This window comes from Cebidichthys violaceus, unplaced genomic scaffold (assembly GCF_023349555.1).
Source record: "Cebidichthys violaceus isolate CVI_PGR_0920_01 unplaced genomic scaffold, fCebVio1.0.p SCAF_3, whole genome shotgun sequence".
NCBI lineage: Eukaryota > Metazoa > Chordata > Actinopteri > Perciformes > Stichaeidae > Cebidichthys > Cebidichthys violaceus.
This window is the reverse complement of record NW_027176483.1, coordinates 19,847,255-19,860,648: the sequence shown is the minus strand read 5'-3', so window position 1 is coordinate 19,860,648 and position 13,394 is coordinate 19,847,255. Positions and strand designations below refer to the sequence as shown.

General features: G+C 43.5%; 1 protein-coding gene across 3 annotated transcripts in view; it reads right to left on the bottom strand.

The window, feature by feature from the left end:
• ckap5 (cytoskeleton associated protein 5) overlaps positions 1-13,394 on the bottom strand; it is a 31,876-nt gene that overhangs the window by 13,057 nt on the left and 5,425 nt on the right. For 2 of the 3 annotated variants that reach the window (XM_068724183.1, XM_068724184.1), the window contains exons 6-27: positions 13,182-13,311; positions 12,978-13,078; positions 12,536-12,649; positions 10,954-11,058; positions 10,497-10,586; positions 7,975-8,139; positions 7,714-7,842; positions 7,416-7,601; positions 7,134-7,235; positions 6,150-6,260; positions 5,820-5,912; positions 5,278-5,463; positions 5,039-5,133; positions 4,739-4,922; positions 4,456-4,607; positions 2,775-2,949; positions 2,442-2,555; positions 2,020-2,148; positions 1,361-1,555; positions 1,128-1,254; positions 900-982; positions 383-490 (exon numbers count right to left, since the gene is read on the bottom strand). In XM_068724183.1, the coding sequence (XP_068580284.1) occupies positions 383-490; positions 900-982; positions 1,128-1,254; positions 1,361-1,555; positions 2,020-2,148; positions 2,442-2,555; positions 2,775-2,949; positions 4,456-4,607; positions 4,739-4,922; positions 5,039-5,133; positions 5,278-5,463; positions 5,820-5,912; positions 6,150-6,260; positions 7,134-7,235; positions 7,416-7,601; positions 7,714-7,842; positions 7,975-8,139; positions 10,497-10,586; positions 10,954-11,058; positions 12,536-12,649; positions 12,978-13,078; positions 13,182-13,311 (2,874 nt within the window). The remainder of the gene's footprint in view (positions 1-382; positions 491-899; positions 983-1,127; positions 1,255-1,360; positions 1,556-2,019; positions 2,149-2,441; positions 2,556-2,774; positions 2,950-4,455; positions 4,608-4,738; positions 4,923-5,038; positions 5,134-5,277; positions 5,464-5,819; positions 5,913-6,149; positions 6,261-7,133; positions 7,236-7,415; positions 7,602-7,713; positions 7,843-7,974; positions 8,140-10,496; positions 10,587-10,953; positions 11,059-12,535; positions 12,650-12,977; positions 13,079-13,181; positions 13,312-13,394) is intronic. The other variant, XM_068724185.1, reaches the window with a different exon arrangement.

The window sequence follows — 13,394 nt, the reverse complement described above, 5'->3', positions numbered from 1 at the left end:
CACTGCACTGTTTTGTCTGATGCACTGCACTGTTTTTGCCTGATGCACTGCGCTGTTTTTGCCTGATGCACTGTGCTGTTTGAGTCATCTCATGTTAGCAGGTTTTTACATGTTACAAGGTTAATACAGACGTGTGTTGATCTCATTCCATCTAACAAATGTGTGTCCATGTGCTTCCGTTTGTACAGTGGTGTGTTCACTGGCAGTTTTAGTGATTAGAGACGGGATTAGACTGAGCCGAGAGCCGACCGGGTCAAGGCAGAGAGAAGCCGGACAGGGGTTAACATCTGTCCACGGAAAAACTGGGCCCACGTCTGCTACGCAGCTTTAACAAGTAGCAGCAGGTAGATGAAGTGTAAAAACATTTCATCACAAGGACTACCTGTTGACCGCTAGCAGCAGCCTTCCCTTTGCAGGGGGGCTTTTTACTAGCATTACTGTCCTTGTCCTTGGAAGGGGGAGGGACAGGGTCTTCTGGAGGGGAGGGAGGCTGGGTGAGTAGAAAAACCACATCATATTTACACTTCACTGTCATGAAATGAAACGGTGCGCATCAACAAAAATTAAATTGTGTCAAATGCTCATGCCTGATATGCACAACCACTAACAGGAGAGACATCAATGTGTGAATATTTACTAAAAAAAACAACAAACAAACAAAAAAAAAAAAAAAAAGGGACAGATCAACTCTAAAAATTTCAAACCATACAATTGGAAGGGTCAGACTGGACTTGAACCGAACATGTCTCCCTTCCTTCATTATTGATATAAATGAGAGGACATTTATATCACATAAATTTCACTAATTCTACTTATTGGGTCCTACAAAGTATAACACGCCTCTGTTCCTCTGTGCACACTAAAAAATCTAAAACAGAAGACCGTCCAGAAAGACATACCTTCTTCCCGGCCGCTCCTCCTCGGACCTTCTTGGCTTCAGGTTTACCGTCCACAAAGTCCTCACTGGCTGGCTGCCTGGAGGCTGCAGAGGAGGGACACGTTTGAGAATACAATGCGATAAAACTAATATTGAGCAGACTATTAAAACGTTTGACGTCAGACACTGAGGATCCGTCTTAATGCAAGACCGTGGTTGTGATAAGGATTCACCGTAACGTGACACAAACCTGAAGCGGCTCTGCTGGGCTCTGCGGAGCCCCTCCCCCCTCCAGCTTTAGCAGGGGCAGCAGGTTTAGCTGGCATCACAGCTCTGGCCTTCTCCAACATGCCTACCACCTGATCTTTGGAGGCGGTCTGCAGGCAGATGAGGAGGAGAGAGACGGTCGTTATTGCAGACAAGATGGTTGTGAAAATGCATTTAGATAAATGCTAGCCACAGCACAATACATCCGTTAAGTACTTTGAGTTTCCCAGCAGCCTTGTCCATTTTGTCGTAGCCCAGGTGCATCATGAAGGTAGGCAGGGCATCCTGAGCCTTCTTCCTCACGTCTCCGTTTCTGTCCTCCAGGCAGGCGTAGAGCTGGGGGACACACAGCATCAAGTCCCCCGGTACGGTCCTCAGGGTCGGCAGCTTCTCTGCTAACCAGCCAAGCACCTGGGTGATAAGGAGAGGTTCAAGGCAAATCGTGAGTCTCATCTGCGCTGTGTGCAGTTTTCTCTGGGGAAAAAAAAAATAATGTGTGCCTGAAATTTCATTCTGGGTCCAGAATAGTGGTGCAACGGATCCTAAAACTCACGGTTCGGATCACAGATCAGCACAAAAGAAAAAAGGAAGCAAGTAGAACTTTTAGAGATCTTTGATCACATTCTTTTGCCGGCAATACTAATTTTACTTTTACTGAATATTGGTGGATAATGTCAGTAAAACTTTATTTCACACTGTGATGGTTAAGGTAAACTGTGTAATTAGTCTGCGGTTCACATGCGTGCCATGAAGGGGGGATCCGTTACACCACTAGCGCAGAAGGTACAAGAAAATGGAATTTGTCTTCTCTGAATAAGTGGAATGCAAGATTTCCTTCACAAACACGTCAGATGAGAGTGCGTTTCACGGTGTACCTCCTGTCGCAGGAAGGGATTCTCCCTTTTCAGCTCCTCTGACAAATCTTCTCCCTCCAGCCAGTCCTTCATCCCAGTCTGCTCCACCCAGGCCTGCAGAGTGGCCATCGCAGCCGCCCTTACATTAGACTGCAGAGAAACAGAGGACAGGTCCATCATCATCATCATCACCACCACCACCACAGTCAGGACACAACAGGCCCCAGGGCGATTTATCATTCTAAAAGTAGACATTTTACATTTGTGTATTTTACACCAGAATGCTCTACCTATGCTGTACATTTCTCACCTTTAGTGTTAAATCGTAAACCGCTGTAATTTAATATTAAACTGTTGTATTTAATGCCCTCCACTTTGTTTTTCTCCCATTTCCATCTCACCGCTGCCACTGTTGTTGAACACATTAAACACAGATGCTTTACCTTGCTGTCTCCCAGTACGGTGATAACAGGGAATCCCAGCGCTTTAACGTGCTGCTTGAGTCCAGGTCCCATGGGTGTAGCCATCTGCTGCAGGATAGCAAGAGTCTGCTGGACCTGGGAGACCACAAAAGAAAAGTTATTCAAAAAGTCAATCATTTCCCCAAAAAACTATGTATAGACTGATAGAAAAAGAACCCCTCTGAACCACCACTTAAAGTTAGGAAACCCTGTTGTACAATGACAATTCAATAGCCTTATAATGAAATCAGGGACAGTATGTTGTCTCATTCTAAAACAGAGCATTGCTGCGGTGACGTCTGCTCTCTTACTAACCAGGATCTTGTTGGAATCGCCGAGTCGGGCTTTCAGGGCCAGAGGCAGGTCTCCGATGTTGGCCGTGAGCAACTTGGCCTCTGAGATGATGGCCGCGGTCTCATCCAGACCCTCCTTCCTGATCTTCCAGTTCTTATCACCAATTTTAGACAGCAGATCAGACGTAATCTTGTCACTGTGAGATGGGAGGGAAGAGAGAGAGAGAAAATATAGGCAGAATGCTTCAGTCTATGTAAGAGCAAGCAACATCAACCGAGTGTCTCCTCACTTGAGCCAAACACAATGGGACACGTGCACAGTGAATTAGAATATCATCGAAAAGTTCATTTATTTCAGTAATTCAAAAAAATGAAACACAGGGTGATATACTTCAAGCGTTTGTTTCTTTTAATGTTGATGATTATGGCTTACGGCTAATGAAAACCCAAAATTCTGCATCTCAGAATATTGTAAATAGGACCAATTAAAAAAAAGGATTTTTAACCCTTTTTTAAATTTTTTAAAAATTAAAAAGGATTTTTAATTTTTAAAAAAGGATTTTTAGTACAGCTTAAATACGCATCGTGGTTTCTTGAGTACCACGTTTCTAAATATCGTCTTTGTTAAAATCTTGTTATGAGTGATGTGACATTATATCATGTAGACGATCATCTTCTAGAGGTCGACCGATGCAATTTTAAAAAGGCAGATATTATAACGATAGTTTGGAGCAGGACACATTGAATTTAAATCATTAGTAAGAGAACATCCTGAAGTGGGATTTATTGGATTCAATAAAACTCTTAGAGATCCCTGATCCTGGTTTTTTTTTTCCTCTGCTGATTCTAATTATTGATCATTGATGATCGTGGCACACAAGGAAATAAAAGATTGTATTTTCATCCATAAAAACAAATCTTGTCATCAGTAGCTTTATTGATGTATCGTAATCTGTTTAGCGGTAGTGTAAACGGGTCATAATTCATCTCTAATATCTATTTATGAAAACATCTCCTTCAAACAACTGGATCTATTCAAGGATGCCGTATGTTTACAGATCGTAAAGCCCTCTGAGGAAAATGTGCGATCATTTATTTTTTATCATTTTATTTTTATTATTTCATGTGGCGCAATTATATAGAGTGAATGTGGTGACGCAAAATGTTCAAATAGTCCCGAAAGTAAGTCGGCATAAAGACTCTCCTGACATCGCTGAGGGCGCGGCCGTCTACAATAGTACCAATCAAAATAAATACCGACGTATTCATGCCTTATTTATGACGTCATTTGGAGTGTTGATGGAGCAGCTGCAATGTTAACATAGCCTAGCACTCCAAATCAGATAACAAGCATTTTAAAAGTGGTTTGCTTATCGACGTGGACAGACAAGAAAAAGCATGAATATATACTGTATGTATGAATAAAATATCTGGGACTTCCATAAACGGGTACAAGCAACACCGGTGTTTGTTTTGGCCACGGTGGATGTCGTATCTACATGGAGGTAAGCCCCTCCTCCTCTCTGCACGAGGAACATAAGGCAGAACTTGCCATGTTTGATATTAACTTTAGGCTCAAGGATACCCTCTTCTCATTTATGGACAATTTACTTATTATTATCGCGTTGATATTCTGAACCGGTAGTGCTGTATGAAGTTAAATCTGGTTTTGGTAGACTGGAGGCGGTCAGTGTTTGGATTACCTGATATCTGTTCTGGGCAGCAGGTCCATCATGTCCTGTGCCGCTGCTCCTCCACCTCCATCTTCTTCCTGCTCCTCTCCTTCGTCGCCCTCTTCCTCTGCTGCTGACTTCTTGGTGAATCTGATTGGTGCTGGTGGGGACTGGCCCTGCATCTGTGTGGGACGCATACAAATAGAGATTTTAGTTTGTTTCCTTTTCCCTGCTCAGGATGACCCAAGCGGTGAGAGGTAGAAATATATGCGATGAAGCGGGGGGGAGGAATAGTAGCTTTGCTCGTCCATACCTTCTCAAACTCGGCATCTATCTGCGCGAGGAGGGCGGGCTTCTCGTCTTCAAAGAACATGCGGAGACGAGCTCCCATGTAGAGGAACATGACTCCCAGCAGGGCGATGGCGGCGGTCCGAATAGCGGGGTTAGTCGCTCCCAGAGCGGTCTTCACGTTGTTGATGAAGCCCTTCACATTGATACTGGAGAGAGGGGAGGTTCAGGTGGTGGGAAAAAATAAATAAAAATCATTGAATTAATATACATATTACACTGATTTGAAATAATAATGAGCACTAAAATAAGGACTGTAAATTACCCAGCAAAGCCAAACTCCTTCATGGCGTTAGCCAGCCAGTTGAGAGTCTCTGCCTGGTTTTTGGGGTTCTTCTGTGCAAACGCCATAGACACAACCTGACAAACACAACACAAGCTCTGTGAATACAGGATGTCCATCATGATCAACATCTACTGAAGTTCCATTTGGGCAAAATGTACTTTTTTCTTCTGTCCAGAGTAAACCATCCCTCGTAAAGCGAAAAAGGCGTCTCTACAAACCTGATCCGCGGTCCACGGCAGAGAGCACGCCTCTCCGATAGCGGTCAAGCCCGCTTTGGCGTTTCCTCCGCATTTGACGTCTCCAACCTTGTCCACCAAGCCATCCAGAGCCACGGAGGCCGACGTCTTTGAAAACTGTCCTCTCTGAGCGACGAGAGCCACGATGTGCAGCTTCATCTGCATCACCTACACAGGGCAGACGGCATCAGAATGGGTACAGCCAATCCAGTTTGCACCATATTATTGTGCTCTTTGATACGTCTTTTATGCATGTGGAACGTTTGTTATGGTTACAGTAAAGGTGGAAGCCCAACCCAAATTCCTACAATAAAAAATTTAAAAAAAGAATTAAAAAAAAAAAAAAAAAGGGACAATATGGAGACAACCTGGATTAAAAACTAATGAACAGAATTCTGCAGACAAAATAAATAAATAAATAAATAGAGGATCTCTTTTCTCTAAAAACGTGATTCCTCACAGTCCCAGACGACGTCCACTCGAGGCTTCAGGAAACAGTCTGCCGCTGGAACAGAGACGCTTACCTGGAAGTTGGTCTCCTTCCAGCCTGGTTTCTTGGCCAGCATCCTGACTAAGGCCTGGCAGGGCATCTCCGCCTTATCCATGGTCTCAACAGCCTAGAAGCATGCATCAAGCCATAGATTATTATTCCTGCACATTATTGTAGAACAGGTAGGGACACGTCAGCCTTTAACACGGCTCCAAACTGACACACATTTGATTGGTTGGGCAGCGTCACGCGATGTGACGGGCACCATCATTTTCATGCAAACGGATACAAATGTAAGAAATAATTGGTCATGAATTAACAGGAGTAAAATAAAAAGAAGAAGAAAAAAAAAAAAACACTTCACCCTCTGGAACTCCTCCATACTGGCCAGTCTCTCCTTCCAGTTGGCCGAGTCCAGCAGCTGTAGACAGGAGGCAGGAAGTACAGCCGCAGCCCGCTCTTCACACACCTCAGTCTGACATGATCACACACACACACACACACACACACACATACACACATACACACACACACACATACACACACACACACACACACACAGTCATTGGAACTTCCAACAACAATGTACTGATAACGCTTAAAGTTGGTGCTAAATGGACTGTACATGTCTAGTCCTACGACCACTCAAAGCTCTGTAACACTACATGTCATCATTCACACATTCACACACTGATGACAGGAGCTACCATGCAAGGTGCCACCTGTCCATCAGGACTAACTAACATTCACACCCATTCATACACCAAAAAAAAAAAAAATGTACTAGGACTGGAGGAGGCGGGGATCAAACCGCCAATCTTCAGACTGAAGGACCCGCTCGACCTCTGATCCCCAGTCACCCCGGTGCTCACCATAACGGACCCGTTTCAATGCAGACATTGACTCGTCAAAAACGGCAGAGGCACACAGCTGTAAATAACATTAACGAGGGCTCCATTCCCTTAGTGTCCCAGTAGGCCATGTCAGGGAGCGAGCGTGCACAATACCAGAGCCATGTGACTCAACCAGAACGCAGCCAGCATCATCATCATCATCATCATCATCATCAAGTCCACCTGTGCTTTGACAAACTAAATGAAACCCTCAAATCTAAAACTGAACCAGAAACCTTGATGTGGTTGTAGTTTCACACCTAGAAATATAAATCTAGATTTATATTTCAAACCATCAAGGAATTCAGATTCTGAGAGGCACCGAACAATACGGACCCTTCTACACTTCCGGACATTTTTAGAACTTGAGTATCAAGAAAAGTTGTAAGACTTTTAACCTTTTAAAACTGCGGGGACAAAAGCTTCAAAAGGAAAACGCATGCACACAGACTTACCGAGAGTTCACTCTCAATGAACTCTTTGCTCTCAGGGTTCTTCTTGGTTTTTCCACCAACTACAGAGGTCGGTTTGCCCTTCTTCGATGGGCCTGCTGACGACTGCAGAAAAGAAGAGAGACTTCTAAAAGAGACGCTTCTAGTACAGCTGTAGACCCTTAATGCGACCAAAGTTAAATCGGGTCGCGATGTCCGTAACACAGCAACATCGGGTAGAACCAGGGGACAAAGTAGTTTCTCGATTGATTTTAGTTTTCTACATGTGCATCAGCCTGAGCATACCTTGCTGGCAGCACCAGATTGGGTCTTCTTGGGTGGGGCAGAGGATCTAGGTGGAGCTTCAGCAGGGGGCGGAGCTTTAGCTGCTGCCGCCTTCTTTCCCCCCCCTCCTCCTCCTCCTCCTCCTCCTCCTCCTCCTGCACCCTTCTTCGCTCCAGGGAGCTCCACTTTATCAGCAGACTCCTTTATCTGTTCACATATGGAATAAAAAGGAGGACAGTGGGAAGCAGTTCACTACAATTGAAAACGGGAGCTTTATCCTCGTTTGAATGTATTTATCCTTCTTCTGCTGGTCCTTTACCTTGTCCAGTTTGAGTTTATCCAAATCAGACAGGAAAGGGTTTACAGCTTTCTCTCCCACCACTTTCATGGCCGTCCCCAAAGCCTCGAAGGCGGCGTCACGCACCTCTAGAGCGGAGTCATTCACTTGCTGAGGTGGTCAGAGAGAAAAGCACAGGTATGATTTTTGAAAGACGGCATTTGAAACGACATCACGTACCGCATTACCAAGAGGGGAAAAGGTAGTGAGCCGCTGAGACATTTCCAGCCAGCAGACGAGTACCTTGGTGAGAGCAGCACAGAGCGGTTTGAGGACACTCTTGGGCAGCGTGGCCTGTGTGCAGTGTCTGAAGGAGCGGGCCAGAAACAGAGCGGCCTGCTGCTTAATGGAGGGGTTCTTATTGTCCATCACGGCCAGGATGTCCTCCGACAGGTTCTGAAGAGTGGTCTGGAAAAAAAAAAAAAAACACACAACATTACTGTATATGAAGTTACAAGCCATCCAATTTAGATTAGGGTGTCTTCTAGAAGCTTGTCTGCAGAGTCAGGACAAGCCAACTGAAGAAAACATTTGGACCTTTAATAGCAAAGCATAAAAGCAGGAATAGTGTTAACGGTTAACACGATTAAAAAGGATACAAGTATGCCTAATGAAAATCTTCATAAAAAAAGGTTACCAAAGTGAAAACAACATTGTGCAAGGCTGCTTCTTAAATCACCGTTGTTGCAAAAATGGTGTGGCGTGAGGCCTAACGACAAACCAGATGTTTTTATACACACACAAAATCATTTTTGATCAAATAATTAAAAGGCCAAATTGTGCCAGACATTGAACAGTGGAACAATGTAGAGTTAAAAATCAGTCTTAATAGCAGCAGATCTAGTGGGAGTAATACCCATGAGCGTCGGCCTTGATCAATATTTGATAGATTATTATACCTGCTAGAAGTGATGTTGAAATAAAGGTTTGAGAGCAGCTTTAGAGCACCTGCATGTGTCATTGGCACTAGTGTATCCGTAACGCAACATAAGATGAAGTAGTACAATATATATGTCTGTATCAGTATTTTGTCCCTACCCTAATTATCAGTGATAGTTATCATAACTGCTAAACATACATGATAAACTGGAGAGAAATGGTGCTTTTCTGCATTCTCAAAATAATTGAAATTGCCTTTAAAACATCAAAAGTGACCGTTTAATCTTGTTCATGAATCTGTAATTTATCTTTAAACTGTTGCAGAGTTTTGACTGCTCATAGTGAACGTTAAGTTATAATCAGCTTATTCACAGCAAATGAAAACATTGGCGTTATGTGTAATGTTACCGATCAAACAGTCAAAGGTCAGCTAACTGGGAACGTTATTATTAGTAGCAGCAAGATTACTATAAAGACTTGGGCTGCAGTAGTGCTGGGCGGTATGACCAAACATTTATAGCACGGTATTTTGTAAAATTATACCGGTTTCACGGTATATCACGGTATTTTTCCCCCCGCATTAACGCATTAATTAACGGCGAAAATGATTTTATCGGGCGTTTAATAATTAAGCGGACAACCGGTCAGCGCGCGGTGAACAGCCGTTTGTGTGGCGTGTTTTCCGTCACTTCCTGTTTAATTCACCTACATTCCCCTGGGTCCTAAGTCCCTCCTGGTACAGCTTGTTATCACCCTCTATGTACCGACGTACATTTATAACAAATACCGCGCATATTACACGGTACTCGGCGTTGCATACGCGTCTAACCAAAATACCCGAAAAGGCAAAAGTCTCTTTGTTCCTCCTGCATCGCTCTTTTCTGTTCTTAATGGAGCGACGGGGCCTCTCCCAGCTGTTAGCAGACTGTTGTGCTAACGGCTTGCTAGCGAGCTGTAGCCAGCATGTTGTTCGGCGGTGTAATTTTTATAAATGTACAATTGTTAGTGTTACAAATTGTTTATGTGTCACAAACTGTGGTGTCGTGGTGTTTTGCCTTGTTAGTTTTGGGTTATTAATTGTTGTGTTATAAAGTTATAACCATAACTTAGGGTTCCCTCTCAATACAGTTAAGACAACTAGCTCCGACCGTAAAGCTAGTGGCGGCGAACAATATAGTTTACTGCCTGTTGAAGAGCGACAGCAGTTGTTTCGGATATTCACCGGAATGGCTGTATATGAAAAATTAATATCATACGGGAAATCAAAACCGCCCAGCACTAGGCTGCAGTAATACCGGAAGCAAAGTAATGGGCCCGTTTCGAAACGGGCACACAAACCCGACAAGTTGTTACACGAGGGAGTTACATTAAGTAGTGATAGCTGATGTGACCTACTGCCGGCGCCATTTCTCATTTTAACCGGTTAAAGCAACAGTGTTATTATCAATTCATAATTTCTTTCATTAAATATTGTCCTCTGAGAAAAATGTCTAAGTTTTGGATGTTAGGTCTGCTCCAAAATCAAATGACGGTCAGAGTGAGGGCATTACAGCAGTGTCACTGCTCCAAACCCTTTCTAGAGATCAGTCGTGCTTAGAAATTATGTCAAATAAAATAAATAAATAAATATATATATCATAGAATAATGCAAACACACCTGAACGGAGCAGAACAAGCATGGACATATTTGAAGTGGAACTACAGATGAGCAGAGACTACTGTACTGAACATGTTCAGGCTGGTTTAACACAGAGCCCCACAGAGACATCGAGCAGCGTTATCGCAGTAACCAACTCCTCCTTTATTATACGCTCATTAACATTTCATTGGATGATTCAAGAAGAGCTGCTCACACAACATTACGTCAAATTAAGGAGTGAACTTACAGTGAGGAAGATGGCATCGATGGCCTCCTGCAGGGCCTGGACCACCTGAGGCTTCTTTTCCTTGAACTTCTCCAGAATAGTTGGAACCACCTAAAAACACAACAGATCTAATTTACCACTTGTCAATGATTTGGGTACATGGAATAGAACTGTCATTTGTTCACGTGACCAGCTAAATGTGTTGGTAACTGGAAAATTGTATGAAGATTCCCATGTAGTTTGTACATCCTGAATGGTATTATCCAATCTAAAGTTACCTAATGACTACTCCCATTTTGACAATGTTATGAAATAACTAGTCTCTTGATTTTATACATACAAACCAAAAATAAAAGTTGTGAAAATGCCCGATAGCCACTTTCTGTCAAAACAAAAACAGCAATGCTAATGAGTTCTTTGTTCCAACTAAACCCAATAGTTTCACTGGAATGAAAACAAACTCTTTTGCTTTACTTACTTGTCCTGCATACGTTCCAAACTTCTTCCTGAGCCCAGAGGCCAGTGCAGCGAGACATTTAGCTGCCACTGACACCAGCATCACATTGGCATCTTTCCCCACAACCTGAAACATGAACCCAGTAAGTCTCGTTACGCCGTGTTCACACCGAATGCGGCGCAAAACGATCGCGCGACGAGTTAACATACAAAGTCAATACAAAAATGCGACTGGACACGAGTAGACGCAAAAATCGGCCAGGCGCTGTCTGCATTAAGATTCTCCTCCCGTCGTCAGGAATGTCGCTGAATCAGAAAAGTGAGGAAAATAAATATTGTAGTCGAAGGCGTTCACCCAGAGCTCTGAGATACCGCATATTAGTACAGAGACCAGACAAAACTGTGTGTGTAAATGTGTGTGTAGAAACCTTATGGTACAAACGATGAAAACAACGCCGCCGTATTTACGCCTAGATGACGTTATTTGCAGTGTTGATGGAGCCGCTACGATGTTAGCATAGCCTAGAATCAATCGATCCGAGCTCCATTGAGAAACAAGCATTTTAAAAGTTGTTTACTTGTCGTCTTGTGGAGAGAACAAAAAAAAAACAAAAAAAAACAACATGAATTCAGACTTTTTACAATTTTGTTCTTTTTACAGTTCATACAGCTGTAGTACACAGCCGACATGTTGCTTAGTGATTACACCACATCTGGGACTTCCACAACAAGTACTAAGCAGATATAGTGGTCATTTCTTCCACGGTTGAAGGCGGAAACAAATGGCTTAGTTGATAATGGTTTCCACGGAGATAAGCCACTCCTACTCTCCGGCTCATCCAACACGAATGACATCAAATAAACACAAATTAAAAATAAAACGGCGATCAAACTCCCACGAGTAACGAGACACAAAAACATTTGCTTTGCGTTTGGCGTGAACGCAGCTTTAGACAACATTCTTTATTAAGCTTACATGTGCCTAGTGATTTCTCTTTAACCTAATTTCAGATAAGATGAGATGTCCACACTACTACGTCTCCATTTTAAATCTCTTTTGCTACGTTTACACTGAGCCGGAGTTTTAGAGCACCGAAAACAGATACGTTAGAAAGCTCCGGGGTTGTCTCTTCGCGTGGACGGCGAAAACTCATGCGTCTAGAAACGATGACGTAGAGACCCGCGCTCGCTACTTGATTGGTTCTTATCAGTCATGACGTGTCCTTCCCTGATTCGTCACGCCCCTATCACGTGACCCTTTCCTGGAAGATTACAAACAACAGCCTTGATTACCAGGTTAATTCAACATGGACAACTGATTACAGGTGCTGCTGACCTTGTTGTCTTTACTAGCAGCTGTTGTGTTATAATTCTACCACGGCCGACATGCACAGGAAGCAGCTGTTATTGGAGCGATCAGCGAGCGGCGTGTCCAGCGGCGTTATCGGCCCTACGGCGTGGACGTTTGAAGTCACGGTTTGCTCATGCGATATTCGTTTTCAGTCGTGCTAGTACGGACGGAGATCATTTCACAAATCGTGCTGAAACGCCCGGTATTAAACGAAAACGTAGTGGTGTGGATGTAGCCTGAAAAACGTCTTTACCTTCTTCAGAGCTCTGACCAGGTCTCCATAGTCTCCATTCTCTAGTTTGAGGTTCTTCGTCAGAGCCTCAATAGCCTCCAGAGCTTCTTTCCTCTCCTGCCACTTTTTAGCTTCCTGCAGTAACAGACAGAGGAAGGACACAAACTGAAACATGCTGAAAGAAGGATTCATTACAAAACAGAGTGTGTGTGTGTGTGTGTATGTGTGTATATATGTATATATATATATATATATATATATATATATATATATATATATATATATATATATACATACATACACACACACACACACACACACACACACACACACACACACACAGCACCATTATCATTTAGGAGTGTTTCAGTAGCAGAATCTTAATTGACTAAGGTGTGGCCAGTTAACAGACGTCATGCATTGAAGGGATTTGTCAGTAATCTACGCAGTTAGAAAAACATACTATTTTGTCATAGAAGTCTTTGGGTATCTTGGACAGAATCTCCACGGCTTCCAGCAGTTCATAAGGATCCACCGCTGCCACTGTTTCCGCCTCATCCTCTCCTGAAAGAGGAAGAGAAAAAGAGATGGCAGCAGACCCGTCACTCCAGAACCCATCAACATCAGAAAGCACACGTTTGTATGCAGAAATCCTTCTTAAACCTACCATCAGACGGTTCTCCTCCCTGGGCTTGTTGCTCAAACTTTGCCTTCAGGTCCTGCTGCGAGCGCAGGAACCTGGTCTGTTTGGGAGGAGACGAAGGCAGCTTCACCCACTCCTCCTCCAGCTCCTTCAGCTGCAGGGACGGAGAACAGAGAAGCATCGTTTAGCTTAACTTGATTTTCAAAAAAGGTGAACAATAAAAAGGTGGGGCAAGTG